Source organism: Diorhabda sublineata, chromosome 2 (genome assembly GCF_026230105.1).
Source record: "Diorhabda sublineata isolate icDioSubl1.1 chromosome 2, icDioSubl1.1, whole genome shotgun sequence".
Classification (NCBI taxonomy): Eukaryota; Metazoa; Arthropoda; class Insecta; order Coleoptera; family Chrysomelidae; genus Diorhabda; species Diorhabda sublineata.
In genome coordinates this window covers 15,439,125-15,462,066 of record NC_079475.1, presented here as the reverse complement: position 1 = coordinate 15,462,066, position 22,942 = coordinate 15,439,125, and the positions used below count along the sequence as shown (strand labels likewise).

At 33.4% G+C, this 22,942-nt stretch overlaps 1 protein-coding gene across 4 annotated transcripts in view; it reads right to left on the bottom strand.

The window, feature by feature from the left end:
* LOC130452813 (pleckstrin homology domain-containing family G member 5) overlaps window positions 1–22,942 on the bottom strand; it is a 363,306-nt gene that overhangs the window by 75,429 nt on the left and 264,935 nt on the right. For all 4 annotated transcript variants that reach the window (XM_056792270.1, XM_056792271.1, XM_056792272.1 and 1 more), the window contains 2 exons: window positions 4,590–4,684; window positions 1,559–1,896 (listed from right to left, as the gene is read on the bottom strand). In XM_056792270.1, the coding sequence (XP_056648248.1) occupies window positions 1,559–1,896; window positions 4,590–4,684 (433 nt within the window). The remainder of the gene's footprint in view (window positions 1–1,558; window positions 1,897–4,589; window positions 4,685–22,942) is intronic.

The following is a 22,942-nucleotide window of genomic DNA, read 5'->3' as shown; positions in this document are numbered from 1 at the left end:
GCTGCAAAATGGATCCCCAAATATTTCAATGTTGACCAAAAGTGTGCAAGGGTAGAAGCATCGCGTTCGATCATCATTGATTTTTTGGATAAGGGTAAAAAATTGAAGAGAAAATATGCGAAAAGCTACCCAAAGGTGTTTTTTTTTTAGTGGACAACGCCCCTGTACACAAATCTCATGTTACCATGCAAAAAATTCGTGATTTAGGGTTTGGTTTACTAGAACACCCCTCTGATTCACCAGATTTGACTCCGTCCGACTATCATCTCTTTCCTCAACTGAAATAAAGTTTAAAAGTTTGTAAATTTTCTACCAACGAGGAGCTGTGGAGGTCTGGTTTGCAGAGCAAGAAGAAACATTTGTTTGGTTCTATAGTAGGCTAAAAATTTTTCAATATATCCTCGTATATGGTACTTAGTCGCTTACTGTACCATGACACACAGCAGATAAACGGACAAAAGATTCAAAGAGTGTCCAATTTCAAATACTTAGTAAGGTTACTGTATTGAATTCAATTATGGAAAGGAAAAATCATAACTGATTTTCTGTTTTAGAAAATGCATTTTGTGATACTTTACAAGTTTACGGTAAAAGTTAACATGACTTTTTTTAAATAAAAATCATACGCTTTTGATAACTAAATTGATAAAATTATTTGGGGCTAAGATGAGTTGTCTTAATTTTTTTCTCTCATATAACTATATAACTGATATGATTGAATCGCCAATTACTATCTAAATTTAATTGCTTTCGCAAAAATTATTCATATTTATTTTGAGCCGACAAAGAGCATATGTATTCTTTGTATGGTAATTTGAACAAAAAAAATTAAAGACTACCTGAATATAAAAAAAGAAACAAAACATGAGATTTCAGTTGAATTCTATAAATTTTTAGCTAAATAACTATAAATCTCAGTGCCCCATAAACGGACAAGATATCATATTTGATACCTTATTGGAAGATATGGTTCAAAATTGGAAAAAAGGGTTAGGGGCTCAATATTCTACAATGCAAAAAAATGCACAATCACTTGCCAATTGAAATTAAATCGATTTAATTTTTCTCTCATTCCGCATTAATTTGAGAACATATTTACTGGAAAGTGCCTTCTACTTTTTTAACGACTTCTCTTCTAATAATTATATTTAATTCCGGACATCATGCATACTGGTTTTACTATGGACTTATATACTTATTGTTACCTATTACAATTACCTATAATTTTGTTACTCATTGTGGTTTTCTTCTGTATATTGAAATTTTATTTTATTTGTATCTTTATCTATGTATGTATATGTATTTTTTTCGTTTGTTTTCTAGTTTTTACAAGCTTCTCTCTACAAATTGTAACAATTTTTTGACTCCTCTTTAAGTTTTCGTCGCATCTTGTAGCGAAAGTGTTGGGGCCTCTACAAAGTCTCTTTTTGTCAAACTGCCTTCTTTACATTACTTTTTAAACATTTTATATACTATTTTGATTATATTACTGTACATATAGAAGAAATTCAAATAAAAAGGGAATATTTGTGTTTCAATGTAAAGGTATATATCTTACCTATTGCATTCCTTCTGGCTCTCACACCAAGTTAAGTAGGCAGTAAACACTTCGCTGTCAAGATTTTCCCTGCAATAATGTTGACATCGGGATTGTTCGGCACAATATTTGTAATACGGTTGAAAAATATCTTGTATACTATGAAAACCCTCCAGCATATTTTCTATGCAAGAGGGTCTTTTGTATTTCCGCATGTCTCGAACTAAAGGAAATAAAGTGTTACGCCAAAAAACCACGTTGGCGTCCAGTATTTCGGTGATGTTCGAGAAGAGTTTGTCGGTGTCGATTTCCTTTAACAGATTTTTCGATTGAAGATCTTTTAAACAAGCTAAAAAGAGCTGGAACAGGAACAAAAATACAATTTATCAATGTGGAATTTAGAAAATTGATTATATTTTCGTAATCAACAACTCTTCAACTACTTCAACGTAACATAAATTTAGCTGATTTCAGCGAAATAAATCAAATGAATTGAAGAGTCTTTGATTGATAGGAATTGCGAGAATATTGCAAAAAGTATGTACAAATATCGTTAAGAAATATTTATGGAAAAGATAGGAACTTAAATTAGAAAAATTTGGATGGAATTAAGGGTTTAACTTATTCTATTGGGACAAGTACGGAATATGCACAACTCCACTGGTCTGCAAAATTTTTTTCTGTTATTGATAATACTATGTAAAAATAATTAAGCCTTTAGAAACCGCGCAAAGGCGTGAATACACTGAAAATATGTTAAAGTGGACGATTATGGTCTCAGAAGTACCTCAAAATACCTTTGAATTAGAAAATACACAATTTTTAACAGCATACGTTCCAAGTTTAAAGACTCCACGTTGTTTAGTAATTGTTTGGCAGCCATCAATAGAGAACGTTTTCAATGAATTTGTACAGGAAGATTGTTGACTAAAAGTGCGCGAGCTAACAGACATAATAGGCATTTCAAAAAGTGTGGTACACCGTATATTAACTGAAAATTTAGACATGAATAAGCTGTGCACAAGATTCCAAGGAGGCAAAGATTGTTCCATCTGCAGGCAAGGTCTTGGCGTCGGTTTTTTGGGATAGTAGGATAATTTCCATTGACTATCTTGAAGAAGGAAAAACATCAATGATCAGTATTATGCTAACTTATTGTAACGTTTGAATGAATAAATAAAGCAAAAACGGTCGCATTTGGCTAAGAAGAAAGTGTTGTTTCATTAAGACAATGCATCAGCTCTCAAATCCGTTATTGCAATGGCCAAAATTAACGAATTAATATTTGAAATGCTACCTCATCCACCCTATTCACCATATTCAACTCTCTCGGATTATTTTCTGTTCTCTGACTTGCAAAAATGTTTGTGATTAAAGATTTTTGAAAAATGAAGAGGTAATGTCGGCAGTTAATGGCTATTTTGGGGACTCTTATTATAAAAAGGCTATTGAACTTATTAAATATCGCTGAGAAAACCGTATAGAGCTAAAAGCAGTTTACTGTGAAAAATAAATATACTTTTTTCCAAATTTTTTTGGTTTTCTTTGTTGGTCCAGATACTTCTGGGACCATCCTCGTATATCTGTGAATATTTACCAGAAAAATGTATTGAATTATGTCAGTGTATCTGATTAATTCTTTTATATATTTAATAACTCATCCAGAAGATGTGGCATGAATTATAGAAACACATTTTCTTATATTCTTATGAATATATAGTGAAAAAAATTATAAAACTCATTAATACAAACTTTGGGAAAAAGATGAATTTCACGGATTGAACTTTGGCGTATTTATGAATTTAATATAGTCGCTAGAGACCAAAAATCACTCTCACGTAACATCGCGAGAAAAAAGCTGAAATTCTGCATAGTTGTAGTAATTGACACCTCAAACATATAACTCAAAGAATCCATTTTCCATCTCTCCATACCACCTCTAAGTGGTATGAGCTCATAACTTTTTTCTGCTGGCAAGGAAAGGAAGTTTTTGATCACTACTTTAACCCTAGAATACTACAATGTGTTCATTTCACGTTAATACCATTGTGATGTAAATTAGATGACATAAAAATATCCAAATGAACTTTCCACATTTCGGAATTTACAAAAAAACTCGAGTTTTTGAGATCAATGCTAAGTAATAATTGTTTTTAAAAAAACTTTTCAAAAACCTCAATTTTCAATACATTCAACAAACCATTTCCCACGATGTTCTTCCGTCCTTCCTTCCTTCGAGTTTTTTAATATATTCTCCATGTAAGTTGATAAGATACGTTAACCTTTCGATAAAGAAAACTAACCCACTGGCGTCAGTTCCCTGGAAAATCGTAAACTCGGTGAACTGGGGCCAGTCGCCTCAAGTCTTCTCCTGACTGTCTAGCCATTCACAGCCCCTCCTCGTGTTCCTATGAGATCTTGTTGGACCTGAACACCAGTGAGGACCCGATTTTTCAGCGATGTGCTGACAAAGAATCGAGATTTCCTGGAAAGCGGGAGTCGACACGTCCTTTATTGTACTCGAACCCTTCTATGGCATCAGCTACAGAAAAAGCACTGAAAAGAAGGTAGATAGGAGTAAAACGAATTATTGGGACAGCCTAGACAATCTACGAATACCAACAGGAGTTCTAAAGGGGCACTGACGTCTCAACAAACACCTGAAGTCGTTGGACAAACAAATAATAGTGTGAAAACACTTTTTACCCAAATTTTCAAAATTTTCAAAATAGAACTGACGCAGTTTTGGCTTCAACGCGTCGATATAAAGCAAAAGCTTGTAACGGTAGGATCAATAAATAAAACTGCACGAACTCATGTGAAAAACAAGTCGTAATAATTGTTTATCCTAAATATATGAAGATCGACTAGTGGAAATAACAAGAGACAATAACTTAACAACAAGAAAAACTCGGGAGAACCCACCTTACTAATAAACTTGTTCATTGGAAGAAGCTTTCTTGAACTAGACGCGTAGCAGTGAAAAGCATATATGAAAAAAAAGTAACACACCCAAATAGGAAAATTTCTATCATTAATCGGAAATACTTACATCTGTAACTACTTTTAAAGTTTTTATGTAGGCAACTTCTGTTTTAATCAGCTCCCACAAGGCGGTTTGTTGTTGTTGCAGCTTTTCGTTGAGATCTGTAACAAAATAATAACTATTCAGAAAAATTAAATATCAAAAAAACTCAATCAAAAGTAGAGAAATTAGTCACAGTACAGAAAAAAAAAACACACAAAAAACATGAAGAGAAAGAGTTTGCAGTACAATCATTCGGTTAGCCTATAGACATTTTCCATCTTAGATTCTTAGTTCAGTAGTATTGTCAAGCCTACGACTTTTGACTAACATTGCCTGTTTGGAAAATTCAATTCTCAATCTTTCTGGATTATATTAAACGCCATTTTGTACGAAAATGAATTTTTCATATTTCTTGACTCTGCTGACGATGGAAGAATTTAAATTCCTCAACACCAATGTGAATTGATAACTATTTTCCATTAAAGCAAGTCTTTATAAACTTTATAAACTCCATATTTTTTTAATTTATTCATTTTCTGAGTAATCATTTCTTTTTATAATTCATTTGGCACTTGACTTTAGTTGGGGGTATAGACTACTCTTAAATATCATTTCGTTATTGATTAAATTTAAATGTCTCATTATTTTGTGATGAAAATCGAATTAGTAACTGAAGTTTAGACCCCTAGGTTGCATCTACTTAGTTTACACATAATAGTTATTTAAGTGATAATCGTGTCAATTAGTAAAAGCCTTTACACACGAATTGCATACAATATTTTTTCTATTTAGTGGTAATTTTCTTTAGTAGTTAGTGCGTGAAGTGAGTTATTAACAATATTAATATTGAACGTGCAATTTTTGCAGTTAAATTTGTCTATGTATCTATAAATGTTCTTCATTCTTGGTCTCTTCTGTTTCAAAATTAGTTTTAGAAAGATATATAAAAATTGACGTTTCGACTTTTCTTTAAGTCAAAATATTTTGATAAAGACTAAGTGCTATTAATATAAATGAGAATATAACTAAAATGTAATAAAGTATGTCCCTTAGTAATTTTTCAATTACCGAGAGATTATGAATTAATAAATTTTATAAATTATAAGATAGAAAGATTAAATTTGAATTAGAAAAACATAAAAAATGATAATTATATATATAGCAATGAATTATAACCTTAGTGTTACGAGTTTTTGATCGAGACTACCAGTTGACATCAGATAATTCTCTGACCGCGAGCTCTATGCCCCCTATCTCGAAAATAGTTCAAGGTATGAAAAAATGTTATGAATAAAAGTTATAGAGAATTGAATTCTCTACAATATTGATAATGAATACAAATAACGTAGAACCAATAGAATACGAGATATTTGTTAAAAATGTAAAAAGAATCGATTTTTACGACCTGACTTCAAAATTTCCGACCATCCAATTGTATGAGAATAGTTTTATGATGCCAAAATACAAGTTTTTACGTGGTAATATACTGGGTGTGTCGATTTTCCGGGATATTCCCCTAATTTGGCCTAAGATGACTGGACTAAAATAGTCTACTCATACACAGTTCTTCAGTTTTTATTCAGTATTTATATGCAAATGCATTATTTGCCTCTTCTATCTTTCTAATATGGAGACAACGTTTTAATGTAGTTTGCTCAAATTTTACGGTCGTAAATGATCTGCACATACAATGTATCACTTCGTTTTAATTTGCTTTGGCGTACTGCTTTTCAAAAACAAATATTCAGTGACAGCTCGATACTAAATTTTTCCCGTTTTCATGAAAATATATACAACGACTCACATATACGATTGTCAAACATAATCTAATCTTTCAAATTTGAAATAAGTGCTTTCATCTTTAGGTTGAAGTCGAAAACTTTTCAGAGAACCCTCGTATTAGTCTAGTAATTAAGTGATGATATAAAAGGAGCAGATGAATCACAATATAATGAATTATATTCAACAGCAAATTATTAATAGATGCAAAATGATGAATTATGAGGTTGCGATAGAATAATTATGGTAAGATATATTATTTCTTGAGACGAGCTTTGACAAAGTCATCTACAACTTGTGAACTTGTTTAATTACGACTAAAAACAAATTGACTTTGAATTCAGATTGGTTACGTGATTCTAACAATCTTCAGGAAACGTTAAGTGATATTCTCTCATCGTCGTGTAGCTCAAAGGGCACGTGTCTGTCTTCGTGCGTCGGTTTGTATATTTCGACCAATTTTGTTGACGAGGGCTCTCCATTTCCTTCTGTTTTTGGCTATTTCTGTAGCCTCTGTCCTTGTTAAGGTCATCACTCTTATAGGATTTTACGATGGGCCCAGTATAGGCCCAGGCTTGGGCCAAGTATGTACAACTCTGGCCCTAGCTTGGAAGCCATCATTTGCCCAGACTTGATGGAACTCTGGGATGATAACAATGTCCCTCGCTTGGTTTGCAACCCTGAACCAGGCCTGGTTGCTTAGATGAACCAAGGAACTTCTAAAAATAGATATGCATAAAAGAATTTTCTTCATAAAAAATTATTACTTTTAATGTCAACATATCTATTATGGATAAGATATTAGAACAAAACTTTATATAGTTATTCAGAGTTCTGCCAAGCCTGGATGACTAAAGGATAGCCTAGGTCGGGTTACCCAGAGTTCAGCTGGGCTTGGATGATTATAGGATGGCCTAGGTCGGCTTCGGCCCTTTTTGGTTTGCCAAGGCCGGGTTTCCCAGCGTTGGCTCAAGCTAAGCCCCGTCGTTCAAATCTGGGGTCTCCTACATGGGCAATCACAGTTCTCGTTAGTTCTTCTCCATTTTCGTACAAATGTGATTCTTTTTATTTTCTTTTTTTATTTGCCCGACGAACTATAATTTCAAGTTTTTCTAGTTGTGTTTGTTGCTTGTTTTCCATCACCATTTTAGCACCGTAATTGTTACGATTGAATTTATCTTCCTTCCTTCCTTTTCTAAAATCCTGTACTTTCTGATATTCGAAAATCTATTCTCTAATTTGATTAGTATAAAAATCATAATGAAACATAAATTTTCAGAATATATCATAACAAAAAACTGTTTCTATCACAAAAAAAGCATAATTCGATTTACTATAAATTACCATCTAATACAAATAACATTTCTGTAGCAAATGGAGTTTTTCATTCCATGAATGCTTTGCTCAAATGATCAGTCTATAAATCATATGTTTTCCCATATTCAGATGTGGAAGTGAACTTATCGTCCTTCAAAAATTCGTTCGTACTTTGCTTTTGAATAAATTGAATAGAAACGTACATATTTCAGGTGTCAAAAAATATACGTAGTAAATACTGAACGTATGCGGTAAGTTATTACATGAATTTTGAATAAGCACCAGACATGAACCTTTGAATATGAATGAACGGATACAACTGTTGCTATTTGAAGAGTGATTTCCACATAATGTCCTTTTTGAAATAGAAATAATACAATCACAATGAATTCAAATGCACAACTCTTTCATAGTTATTTACATGATTGTTCATCCTTCGATGAGATAAAGAAGGCTTCGTGGTTCTAGAAAAACAGTTTTCAATCTTCAAACTTGAATATGAGGGATACAAATATGGTGAGTGAGGTGGACATTTTCAAGAGCTCGTACTTCAATTCACGGAATGGTTTATCGAGTTGTGCCGAAGAGGGCGTTATCTTAGTAAAAAATTAATTTTTCTTATATAAATCAGGTCTTTTTTCATGAATTTTTACATCCAGCGCATCTAAAAGATCACAATAACACGCGTTCATTATTTTACTAGTAAGAACTCGTTTTATAACCGGAGTACAAGGTTGAAATTTTGAGAATTCTTGACGTTTCGGCTCCCACTTTGAAGGCATTATCAAGAGAGGGCAGGGTGGTTATTCGTACATTGGAAAGAATCAACCATCTTTTGATTAATTCCAAGACGTCGATCTGTCTACTTCTTGGAATTTTCACGAGGAAATGAGAAGTTGGAACAAGCAGTTAGCTCAAGACCAGCAGTGAGTGATAGTTTTAGTATCCACGGTCTCAATGGCAAGTATATTACCTCTCTTTTCAATTTGTTGGTTTAAGCTTTCCATTTCCTCGGTGAAATTTCAAGGAGAAGGCATATCGAGGCCTTGGAATCAACCATGAAAAGAGGTGGAATAGGCAGATTGAGACTACGGAATCGGATCACTTGTTGCCAATAAACGAATAACTACCCTATCCCCCCTCTCTTGATAATGGATATAATGGATAGAAAGTGGGAGCCAAAACGTCGAGAATTTTCAAAATCCAACGCGGTTCAACCCGAAAACCTAGTTCTTTTGTTCCTATTTTCAGCTAGCTTCTTCCCAGTTTAGTCTTAGTTCATTCAATATTCCATTTAATAACTTTATCTCTCGAGTTTCTTGGTCTACCTCTCTTGTTGTTATTTTTTAAATTTTCGCTTTCTATATTCTTTTAACAGGTCATTCTTCATTCAGCTATTGTAAGTGTCGCTGCCATTGTAATTGTCTTTCCTCTATATCAAAAAGGTGTGCCACGAAAATTTTGCAACAACAACAGCAGCACGTAGCCTTACAACTGTTCATTAAATAATAGTAATATTTGTAATTCAGTATTCAGCTGTGTAGAATACAGCTTCCTATTAGTCACTTCTAGTAGTTCAATATGTCTCCGCTACGTCAGCGATAGCGCTGCATAGCGTTGGCCAAATGTCACTCATGCCACGTCACGTCACTACATCAGTGCCAGTGAAGTTCTTGTTGTAGTCTCTGCTAATATGGTTTTTCTGTGTTGAAATGGATTGTTTCGTAATTAAGAAAAATGAATTACTTTGTACGAGTTCGAGTGAAAATAATCTCCTTGTTAATGCGAAGACTCATTGTTTGGAAAGTACGTGTGATGAACGTAAACTATGTGTATTTTTATCTATGAAGAGTCACAGAATGCCAGTTTTCTTGGTGGCGTTTCTAGCCGATATATTTAAGTATGTTTTGAACAAAGCCATGCAAGGAAAGCGAGAGAACATTCTCACCTCTACAGACAAAATCAATTCATTCCAACAAAAACTTTCTTTGTGGATATTTAAAATAGAAACACAAGAAACATGGGATATGTTTGAGCTCACAAAAGATTGCCACATTGACTTTAATCTTTCCAAATGACAAACAATTATTTGCCATCTCTTGCTGTATCTTCAACGGACTGGGTGAGAAATCCGTTTAATGATTCAGCTTATGAAACTGCATCTCTTAGTACTGATGAAGAGAGTGAACTGATTGATGTCAGAAATGATCGTGATCTTAAACTGCATTACTGTAATTTAGTTGAAGAAGCTGAAGCCAAGTAAATGTAGATATTGCATCACTATATAACAGTATGTATAACATAATGAAACGCAATATTGAAATCAAGTGTGTCGTGGCTAAATGAGGATTAAAGTTAATGTGCCGTGACGGAAAAAAGGATGGGAATCGCTGATCTATATAGTCTAATGTAGGTTGTCACTCTTTTCAAATATTTCATCTGTGTCGCTTGAATTCCAATACTTTCCGTTGTGTCAATATCAAGGTTTTGAATATTCTTTGTTTGATGTCTCTGGATATTCCTTCTTCCACAAACACCGTTACCTTTGTCTTGTTTTTGTTAATTATTTTTTTATTGAATTTTAAATAAATTAAAAAAATTCAAACGAAAAGTATTATGTAATAAAATAAAACGATAAAAGTGTAAACGTTATCCATTGCGATGTACTTTCATTCTTCTTGGGTCGTGAGTGTAAATTTCTAGAAGGTCATAGGAGGATTAACTTTGTTTGAGATTAATCATCCCGTCAAATTCTACATGTGCTCAATACGATTCATGTCTGTCGTATTTTCTGACCACAGTAATATTTGAATTTGCCTTTAGTGTAGTGAGATGGGGATTAGCACTCTCTTGCATAAAAATGAAATTGTCAAATTCAATAATTCATTCAATATGTTTTGTACATATATCTATCCACTGTCATGGTGTCTGGGGAATGGGAATAAGCTGCGTACGACTATGCATTATGCATCCACAAAATATTGTTATTTCTCCCTTGTATGCAATGATTTCTCTGTCAAAAGATAGATATTTTTTGGTTACTGTAGTCGTTTCGAAAATAGAACTATATACGACGCGTTAAAACTATCTGGTATCCGGTAGAACCAGAAGTAGACTGTAACTTTGTTATTTTAAATGGAACACCCTGTATATTAACACATTTTTGAAATCTACGTAAAGTTTTAGTATACTTTTGTCTAATTTTGCCACATACAGATAGTTTTAACTCATCGTGGGACATCCCGTGTACTCTGGATGGTATCCTAGATCGTAAATTGATTCTAGTATGAGTCCATTGTGAGACTAATATGATAAAATCCCGATATACATAATCTACTACACACCAATCTTCTCTTACTTATCCTAGGATGCCAAATTACTCAGACAATCGATATAAACCACTTTTTCAACATAGGTATCAAAATTGTTTGGTTTATGTTTTTTAATCGTTCTTATTTGTGTAGTAAGGATGAAATTAATGAAGATGGAATGTACAAAAACTAAGCATATCAACTATTTCGTTATTAAATTTACGGTGGCGGTTTAACTCCAATAAAGTATTAAAACAGAATATCGAATATTTGCTATGCATAAAAATGTAGTTAATCGATCTTTGAAGTAAGGTGTAGCTCAATGGCCATTTCCATTTGAGATTTTAAGGTTTATGACCGCCTCCGCTAGATTATTGGTGTAATTTAATTGGAAACCGACCTCTAACCGGCCTTGAACCCTCGAAAATGAGTTTGACAAGGCTTTGCATATCTTTGGATTTACTGAATGAACTGAAATATAAAGAGTGGAACTTTTCCAAATTGAAACATTGTACCAACAGAAAGTGCGAAGAGCTTAAAATATGAATGGTATGGTATATATGTATAAAAGTAAAAGTAATTAATATTTCCAATGAAAATGTAATCATTATAAGGTTATATTCTAATATTAAAATTAGTAAATGAGAGTACAATGGTATTCTAAAATCCAATAGAACTAGCTTTAGTAGACTGGAGTAACTAGTATGAAGTTCTGGTTTCCTAAGATATATCATATCAACCAAAAAGTTGGGTGCATTAACTTTAACTAGAAAAACTTGCAATTACCTTTTCTACTTTTTTGAAGATGTCTTTCTGTCAGAGGAAATGTAATATTCAAAGTTATAAAGAAAGGCATTAACATCATATATAAATCCCAATAGTGGTAATGAATAATACACAGAGTATTAAGATTTAGCATAAGCCCCCACAAAGCAAGAAACACCTCATAACATACAGATAATGGTGGGTCATGTGATTCTGATTGTGGAAGGAGTCATTTGATCAAAATGACCAATCTTCTCTTATTTTGTTCCTATGAAAAAATGAATGAAAGTAGTAAGATTGATTTCCATGAGCTGATACCATTTTTGTCTATAGTGATAGTAAGATTATTCTGATTAGAGCAGACCTCTTGAATCATGAAATTTTGTGAAGCGATGATATGTTCCTGTTCCTATGCTTTAGACCTTCTATTTTAGGCTTATAATACAATTGTAAGAAAAAAATGGTCTCCCGATTTAACAAAACTGGACTTTCATGTGCCATAAAAAACGCAAACTGCAGCATTGCATTGATGCCAATTAAGTTCCATATTACCCTTAGGATCACGCTATTGGTGACTGATAAAATTTAATGCTGAGAAAATGTGATAGAGTGATATTGATCATTTTTTATGGAGAAATTGAGAGAACAAGCATTGAAAAATAGCTCTCACAAGCCAAAGATCTGGTATAGATATGTGGATGACTCATTTGTAATCTGAAGTTCTGGACCAGAAAAGCAATACAGATATTACCAGATATAAAAGCGGAGAAGCGCTTGAACGCCGCAGTGTGACGCCGTGTCAATTCCAACCATCACTAATATAGACCAGCTCAGACCACGTAGACAGCCCTGCAGAAGAAAATATTAGGCAGAAATGATACAAAAACTGAACAGCATCACAACTGAAGACAGCAATGTTATCAACAGTGGAAACAGCATTGGCAGGAGAATAATTGTAAATATACAGTTTTTTATATTTTTTCGGACATATCTCTTATTTGAAAATTGAGAAAGAAGCAGAAAAAGATATTAATGGAGTGGAAAATATTATTAATAGAAGCAGAGATGATAGAGCACCAGAAAGGGGCTGTATGTATATTTATTATGATTTAGGGTATCACGTAAGCTGCGACCATAAAGATTTATTATGTTTTCTTTTCTTGCTGTGGCACTGATGATACTCAGCCTTTACAGTTCACTCTTTTTAGAAAATTCAGGATGTGGCTGGGAACTAGCTGTCATCTTCTATTCCATACGGTTTCATTTGTAAAACTCTGGAGTGACGTGGTATCTCATTGAAGCACCAAAACACTGACAAGACTCTTGTCAGTATTCGTAGAACCAGATGTTTTCAAAATTTTTGATAATATGTATTACTAAGAAAGAGATGCATTGTCTTTGGAAATCTAGAATAAAATGGTACGTAGTCGGTTGACAATAAATAAAGAGGGAACGATCATAAATAAACCATCAAAAAGAATTGAAAAATTAGAAAGGTTTTTCTCTACCGAATCCAAAATTATTTACAATGATCTATTGGTAAATTTGAACGAAAAATGTTACTTATACTTATTTCACATATTTTCGGTTAATTACACTTCAAATTTATGTTCATCATTCGAAAATCCAGTTAAAAATTGATTAAACCGGCAATTTCATGGATAAAAAAATTGCACAAACAGGAAATTAAATCTAGGATCTTTGTTAGACCCTATAATGGACAAATTGCGTACTCGCGCGCTATATATTAGGGACTTTTTTTCAATGTTTTATCCGTAGGCGGTTGTCTGGATTAACGTTTTCACATTAAGCTCTTCCACACTCGACTGCACGTAGCCATGTTTCACTGCAGCAGACACCTAACACAGACTTCATTTAATGTTGACGTCATCCCTTTTTTCTGGAAATATATTGCATGCGCTTTCCATGATCATTTATTCCTTTGAGCAATATGTGAGTGAATGATTTACCGTTAGAAATGGAATGCGGGAGAGGGCAAACACCTTATGTGGGATTTTCAAAAGAAGGAGATTGAAAAATCTATCATAGACAAATTATAGCATACCAGTAGTCACTACGAAACTCAGTTTGAATATGTGATTTCCACAACATCAAAACATGAGATGGAAGTGTTTAGTATGCATAAATAAAAAAAAATGAAAACAAATATAAAAGTTGAGAAAAGACGGATTTTTATTCAATGGCTTGCCAGCCGTATAATCATATATTATTTATTTTTGTTATCTAAGCTTGACTTTCTTGAACCGTTGATGTTGTGCACACTAAACACACCGTTTATTGCTACCAATACACCAACACTCACAATTATGCGTGATTCGATAACCAAGTTATCGTCTTCGGTGACTGAAGAGCAATAGCTTATAATCAGTCTCTGAAGACGATAACTTGATTATCGAAACGTGCGTTATACAGTCTAGGTGAGTGTTGGTGTAATAATAACAGTGTGTTCAGTATGTTTTATCTTAATACTGATGTAATTTGCCCAAATTTACATAAATATAAAAAATATATTAGTTTTATAAGAAAAAAACTGTTTTCGTTATGTTGAAATTATTTTTTTTTTTTTAGAAAAAACAATTATTTATAGGTGGTTTTCTACTTATAAAAATGACCATATGAACATGTATAATATTTAAGGTCCGATTGTTTGATAACGTCCGTACCTTTGTACTTTGCAATCTTCGAGCAAAAGTACTTGAAATAACTAGTGTAAATTGACACCTCCATCGAACGTATATGCAATATTTTTACATATGATAAAGATGTTATCTTTAAGGGTTGTGCCGCGATTGTTTCATGCTGATCAAAAGCATGCATTAGAGATTCAGTGTTTGGATATCATAGATAACGTAATCCAAGCTCTGGAGTAACTCATATGTTTAGAAAAATTTTTGGTATCCAATGAGCAACCATAACGAATTTTAGCGAAGTATTTGGAAATCAATCAACCAAGATCCTATAACCTAAAAAGATGTAGCGACTTTTTATTTGGTTTTTTATTAATTAAATTGGAAACCGGCGACAAGGAGCAGAGATACGGTTTAAGTTAAGAAAGGAATGGGATAATGCATGGGTCTGGAACAAAATACTGTGGAAAACCCAGCACAATCTAAGCGGAAATTTACGCCGATTCTATCCAGTTCAATAACAATAAGAAATATGAAAGATAGAGAATAATTTCGAGGGATTGTCATTAAAACGCTGAGTTCTTCTTCAATCAGCTTCAAAATGAATCGCTAATGCTAGTGTAGCAACAAATTATATAGAAATAACAAAAGTACCCCGTTCTGAATAAAAGATTAGAAGATGGTTGATATCCTAGCAAAGAAATGGCTCAAACAACTTTCTTAGTTGTAGTAGAGAATATAGTAGGGCTAATACAAGATATTACTGGGAAACTACGACCAGAAGAAATCGAAAGGAGCTCAAGCAAAAATGTTTCTACAGTAAATAAAGTTACGTACAATATCACACAATCAAAATTGTGATTTTTTTTGCTTAAACGTTGTATTGCTCATATCAGTCACCATTTTTGTCTTACAATTTGAAAACTCATATTTATTATGTCAATACCTTTGGCTTCTAAATTTTATAGGGGGCGATTAAATTGTCTATTATATATTAGTATATTGGCAGACATATTTTAGGCTATTTTTTATCCATTTAAGTTCAAATTTGAGGTTCAAAGTAAAAAGTTCTATGTAGTTGAGAGAATTCTTTTAACGACAAAAATTGTATGACAGAAACGTCGCATTCGCAAAATTTCTCCTGACAAAATTTGTGGAGAATTTATAGTGAAATAACAAACCAGAATGTTCAAGCATAAAAAAGAGGAATTTCCAATGATATGGCGGGAATCCACTCATCATTTTGATAATCGCTATTTTTGTATGACAAATACTGAACTTTATTCCTAGAAAAAGAAGGGTAAGATCAAATATCGAAATTTGCAAACTGCTATAAAACCCGTTGGCTAGATGTTGTTTTAGAAAATAATGGAGATGATATTCAGGAAGCTTCAAGAAACACTGCAATGACCTCATAATCACAACTGGTTCCAGTGCACTGTTCCGATTAGTCACTTTTGATAGTTCAGAAAAGTTAATTAATCTAGTAGATGATTTTGGGTTTTCGAAGCATTAATTATAGAAAAATGAAAGCCATATTTCTTCATTTCACAATACACTAGTGACAATAAAAAAACCTGCGAAAAACCAAAAAAAAAATAATGACACAATGGACTGGAGGGCGAAAGGAATGGAGAATTATAACAAAAGCTGCCAAAACAAACGGTAAACTATAAGGAAAACAAAAATAGAAAACGAGGAGTCATTCACCTCAAAAAAAGATCTTAAAGCTCTAAAAGCGATAGCCATAATCCAGTGGATTGAAAGACGACGATGATGATAATGATATTGGTAAGAGAAATATTGAGTCAAGTAATCATACTTTTTACTACTATCTGTTAATCAAAAATTGAATATTATCTAATAATAGTAAGTTATGATACATTCTTTTCAGTTCTTTCAAATACTCTCGTACGCCATAACTCTTAAATTGTCTCGACGTTACCTTACTAATTCAAATAACTGTTTCCAAGTCCTCGTTCATTATAATATTTCCATTTTTTCGTTCTCATAAAAATACCTTATTTCATTCCGTTATTGGAAAAATATTTTTCCGCCTTATGCATTTTCAAATTCGGCTATACAATTTACCATACATCTTTGTATCCGCTTTATATATTCAATAAAATTTTGTTACGGGTGTATAGAATAGACAATTCTAATCAAATGGTGGGTAGTGGAAGCTTTAAAGGCGATTATGAGATTTTGGGGACAGCTTGGACCTAAGAGGCTTAAACCCAAAATGCTCTGCTCATAATAATGATATTAAAAACATTTATTGCATATTTGTATTAGAAGTAATGAAAAAGGCATATTAAAAAGACAATAACTGAAATTTGTAGAAATAAAATTTGTTCATGGTCACACGTTTAGGGCACACATCAACAGTAGCCTAATCATATTTGAAATTGCAAAGCTACTAGGACATACGTAAATGTAAAAGACGCTGATTTGATTGAACGAAATATTTTCACTGTAGATTGTGAGTTTTCTTATTTTAAAGTGTCCATAATACGAATATTTTCACGAAAGTGCTAAATATGCTCTTATTTTTATAATTTTCTCATATATTATTTTTTGAAAAATTAATGGTTTGATAGTAACAAAATTCATGTTTTCTATAGTCACACGATGCGTCCAATATTTCCAACGTTGGACTCTGGTATGATTGGACACATCATGTGGTCGTAGCGCGCAAGGTTACTAGAATAATAAAAGGTTTGTAATAATCACAAGATGCGCAGTAGACAAGTGACATCACCGGTTCTTCACAGCTGTGAGGACGGCAGTTACAAATATATTCGTTTGTATAGCCAAATCAGCAAGAGATAACACACATTCTCATGACTCGAACATAACGTTAGTGAGCTTCTGTTTGACAAAAATATAAACAAAACAAAAATGTAAACATAATGACGTAGCTGGTGTTCTAGCTGCTGATCGTTGGTTTACAAAAACATGCGCAAGAACCTTCTATTATTCTAGTAACCTCGGTAGCGCGCATGTCATTCGACGATATTTTGCTCTCAGCATTGGCATCGGAACTTTGGCCATTGACCGCGTCAAAGGATTACCCAACATTGCAACGAAGTTGGAATCAACCCTTGTGGTCTAACTACACACACATCTTTCCTTCTTGCTTGTGAATGACGGTTTTGTATGAAGGAAAACGAAAGTTCCAGTTCATTTTAAAAGAATTTATATCTGTTGCATGCCACTTTTTCTTTTTTACAATAGATTATTCATGCTTTTCTTGTTGTCTGGTGAGACAAGTCCAGCGTTGCAGGAAAAGCAGCAGATTCCAAATGGAACTTCATTGTATGAGCAGCTACTAGCCGAAAAATTGCGCAAATTATCTCCTCTGGTTCGTCTACTTTTCAAGAATAAAATTGATATTTTGGTTTTTGTAGAAGAATTAGATTCAAGGATGCAACGTATTCCCAGCGCTTTGTCTAGTCATTTGCTAGGCACTTGACACTCTTATCACAAGGTATTCCATTCATAGTGAAATCTTCTCACATTCTAGAAAGTCTTCTTCTTCCTACGCATATTCAATTCACTCCTTATTCCGATTCTCTACCGTACCAACAACATCTACTCCTCAACACGGATTTACTGAAACTCTACAGGATCTAGGTATCCCAATAAGAGACAATTTTCTTGACTTTTATTCTTAGACTGATGGGTTCCAAATCAATGAAACTTGTAATGGGGAAACAGGCGACTACTATTTTGCAATGTTTGAGATAATTATATGTATATTGTACGTGAAATATAAACGTACAGTATAACTTATTTCGATATCGGTTTTTATCAATTCAAAGATCTCAATAATTTTAATGACAATTCATGTAATTTGCACTTAAATGATTGATACAACTTCCTATGAAGAAATTAATTATTTTCATTCGTTATAAAGTAATTATAAATTAGTAGAAACGAGTAGATGTCGATTGCTATTTTCCAATTTCAAGTTGATTGAAAATTTTAAGAAAGCGTTTTAATGAGAATTCACTTTTTCACCCTTGATGAACATTTTATATATGTAAGATCTTTGTGACAGTTTTGCTAGTTTAATCAAAAGTTATTATCCTTTAAAATCAAGGGAGATCTGAAGATCTTTTCCTCCTTCATTTTTCGATAATAGTTCTCTGTTTCTTCTTCGATATCTTCCCCAATCCTGTCCATAAGCTATCAGTCACTATGCTATCTCCTTCGTGGTCGACCTCTGTTCGGTGTTTCAATTGAAGATTTATATGTTGGTTCCATTGTTTTTGATGCTTTGATACTCGACGTAGTAGTGTTTGTGCCGAAGTCCACCATTCATTTCTGTGGTCTCTATTAGTTGTTTCTGGCCTTATTTCTGATTATATGTCTATCATCATTGTTATTTTGTAAATTCGTGCAATTGCTTCTTGACTAAGGAATTTGTTTCTCAATACTACGTTCTGAAGACATCCTGCGATCTTATTTGCTATAGCTGATTGTCGTCTCACCTGGTTTTCTTCGTCTCCATAACCAGTTTTGTCAATTCGTATTTGTATCTCATTCTCCTTTGTAATATTTGTCCATCTAGTTCTTATTTGCACCTAATGGGCTTTTTTGATATTCTCATATATATGGTTGTTTCAGTCATTCGTCATATTAAACTCCTTTGATAGGGTTTTCTTTATCATCTTCATTTTCAGCACATATCATGGCGTCATCGGCAAAGCACAGGATTTTGATTTCTCTGTTGACTGGTATGGGTTTTGTTTTTTTACCATTAATGCGATCCTGGACTTTTGTTTTCTATCTGAAGATGCTTTCTCATTATAAACATGTGATCAAACTTTGCTTGCTTATAATGAGAATGCTTGATCTAACCGTATTGTGCGCATATGTTGTAACTGTTGGAGATACGATAAAGAAACGGTTAGAACGATTTCACACGAGGATTTACACATGGCACAAGTCTGTGCGAAGTTGTGCCAAAAAATCTGACTCCTGACCAAAAGCTATTGCGTCAACGGGTCTGCTCAGATTTCTTTGAAAGGCTAGAAAAAGATCTGTTTGAGTCGATGGGCAGTAAAGCAAAAAACGACCCTCACCAAAAAAGACTTCCAGCACTGCTTCGATCAATGGAAAAAACGTATGGACAGGAGTGTGGCAAGGGGAGAGGAGTATATTGAAGGGGATGATTAGAATGTAGAATAATTTTTATAATAAAACCCTTTTTCGTAACCAGTCCGATCATTTAATAGCCAGACCTCATAAATCGACATGTGAGATATAATGGAGATGTTTCAGAAGCACTGAAAATCCTTCGAGACTATGTACTGGAAACCAACGTGATTCTTCTGTGCCCAAGGGAGATTAGCGCGTTACAAAAATACTGGAATACCTCCCAAAATACTGGTTTCTACATACAACATTCTCGATTGTATTTTGAGAGAACAGTAGAAGTAGTTTAGTAGAGATTGTTGTGAGGAACGAGAATTCGAGTTACGTCGGTGTATATAAATTATTTATAGTAAACCATGTAAATAATGTAGTTCAAGTGAAGAGTGCAAAGGAATCAGTTAAGAGGAAAAATATCCTTTAGTTAGAATTGAATTACAGTATAAAATTTGAATCTCCTTGTCCCACAAGATGTTATTCGTTATATTTCCTTAGAGAAATTGTTTTAGAATTAAATTTGTTTTTCTTTGACTGAAAATACATTTTTATATTGGTAGACGGTTATTCGATCCTTCTGAGAATTAGATGGTGAATAAGCAAAACTGCAGCATAGAAAACATGAAAAGAAAATCGAAGTGTCGTAGAAGGTAAAGTAATTTCGAATACCGACCAATTTTTTATTGAAAGATTTTCTTCCAACACTGTAATATATTGTCGTTTATTGGAACATCCTTCGTCGATCTAATGTGCACAGGTAAAAATATATTATTGGTGATATGTTCTTATTACTTCTACAAGCTGGAGGGTTTTTTCTTTGTGACAATATTGAATTCCTGGCCTCTATCCATTTTTAGAGTCCTAATTTTTTATCAAAAAATTGAAAATACGGCAATAAGAGGACATATACGATATTAAGTCAATAATTACTTATACTTTTCGGTCTACGACTGTTTTAAATTAAATTAGATACACAACAGATAATTTCTTCAATATAGCAACTTACAAGCTACATGCTTGTTTAGTAGAGATTTTTTATCTAATCATAAAGTTCGTATCACACCGTATTCCGTTTCTAAGACAAATCGACGACTTCTCAAAGCCCCCTTGGGTGTTCCAAAGATATGACAGTTCGTGGAAGCGAGATGTGGGATATATGGAGGGTATTCCGGGATCGCAGAGCCAACTTGTTAATTATTTCTATGATGTGATGAACCATGTGCTGTCTTTAATTGTGAAATAATAAGACCTTATTGGAGGTGTACCATAGAGTTTTTTGCGAATCGATGTACCTCGGTAATCACGGCAATCTTTATGTACAAGTCTTCGAGTATGAGTTCTCTCTCGTCCTTAAAAAGGCGAGGTCTCAAATTATTTATTTATTTCCACCTTATACCCTTTGGTCTTCATTTAGGCTAGTGAAAAACTTAAAAAAGAATATCGAAGCTGACGCTTGCCCAGCTACATTTTTTATGTCTGATGTGTCTTGAGGGACTACACCACAAATTTAGAAAACTTCTGTCGAACAGTTATCGCAATTATTGAAGTACCAAATTACAATTAGAATTTTTAGAATCAGATAAAACACGGTTAATTTAACAGAGGAGGAATAAATGCAAGAGTACCACAAGGTATATGGGCTTCCATCTTCTGTACAACAGAGCTATTCCACAATTAGAGAATAATATGCTTCGTTTCTTTGCTGTCAGCTGCAAAATCTTACTGACAACTCCCTCTAAAAAGCAACTAAAAAATCTAAAGGCAGAAAATACCAATACATCCCATCAGAAATGGTGAATACATAAGGAGAGAAGTCAAAGAAGAAGTTGTTTGCTGTTCGCTTTAGCGGACTTTTTATACCAAATCATATAAATATCAATACTAATGCACTTCAGTAGAGCAGCGGTAAATAAAACTTCGTCCAAAGATGGCACTTTAAGAAGAAGAGCACTACACCTTGGAGCGTATGGAATAGAATAGAAGATCTTTGGCAATTACAGCCATCCCACTTTTTAAAAGGAGTGGGATAGATTGATTAGATGTAAACGCTGGGTTCTCCAGTATCACATCAAGAAAGGGGGACACAATAGATCCTTTGGGTTGCGGTATATACGAGACCCCAAATCTATATATACATATCGTAGGTCAATAGACAAGTTGGGATTTTAGCTAATATCCCTGGATAATAGGCAGTTGGCTGATAGCGCGCCATGCATGCCTATTCTCCCGGAATATTCGCTAAATGCCGGACAATAGATTATTCGTCGAGAAATGACCAAGCGTTTGTCTATTCTCCTGGGACGTTAGCTAAAATTCGGATAACACACTATTGGGTTTACAGGATAAGATAAAAGAAATAGGATAAAAGTTTTATTCATTTAATTTTTGCATCTCAATCAATCATTTATTGTAACACGTGGAGGTTTGGTGACATTGTGATTTACATTTTATTTCATTTTTAAAACAAAAACACCGGTTTATTCCACATTGTCTACCTAGCCTAACCTAACCAGTCTGAGCACGAGCTTCTAAAATTTTCTCATAATAATCTCCTACAGGTACATAGTAAATAACAGCATCTGTTTGTTTTTTACTTTTTACGATTACGTGACATTCATTTTCGATTTGCAATAGTTCACAGCTATTCACATAATGATAGTGAAATTTGTTTTATTTTGTCTAGCTGTTCTTTATTACATATACCGCAATTACCTTTCTGACTATTGAACAATTTGGCCTTTTTCAAAAGATATCCGAATTTTAGCTAAAGTCCCAGGAGAGTAAACAAACGCTTGGTTATTTTTCGACGAATAATCTATTGTCCGGCATTTAGCTAATACTCCGGGAGAATAGGCATGCATGGCGCGCCATCAGCCAACTGCCTATTATCCTGGGATATTAGCTAAAATCCCAACTTGTCTTTTGACCTACGATATGTATATATAGATTTGGGGTCTCGTATACACTGCAACCCAAAGGATCTACTACTATATACATACATACATTGTATTAACTTATTTGCACACAAGTCAAACAACAGGATTCAATCTTCAATTCTTTTTAGTCGAATTTTTCAAGGAAAAATTAGACTATTACGGTAAGCATGACTAGAAAAAAAATGGAGGGCACATCATTTTTCCCATGTTTTGAGACCTCCTAAACACGATAATGATGGTTTTTCGAATGTCTGTAGTATATATATATATATATATATATATATATATATATATATATATATATATATATATATATATATTTGTTTAAGCTACAATTCTTATTTTCGTCTCTCGAGCAATTGCTATGGGTCCGATTTGGTTCAAAATTAGCATACATGGCTTTTTTGGCGGCGAATTGATGTTATTAGAGTTTGGTTGAAAACAAATGGATATTTCGAGGGGTC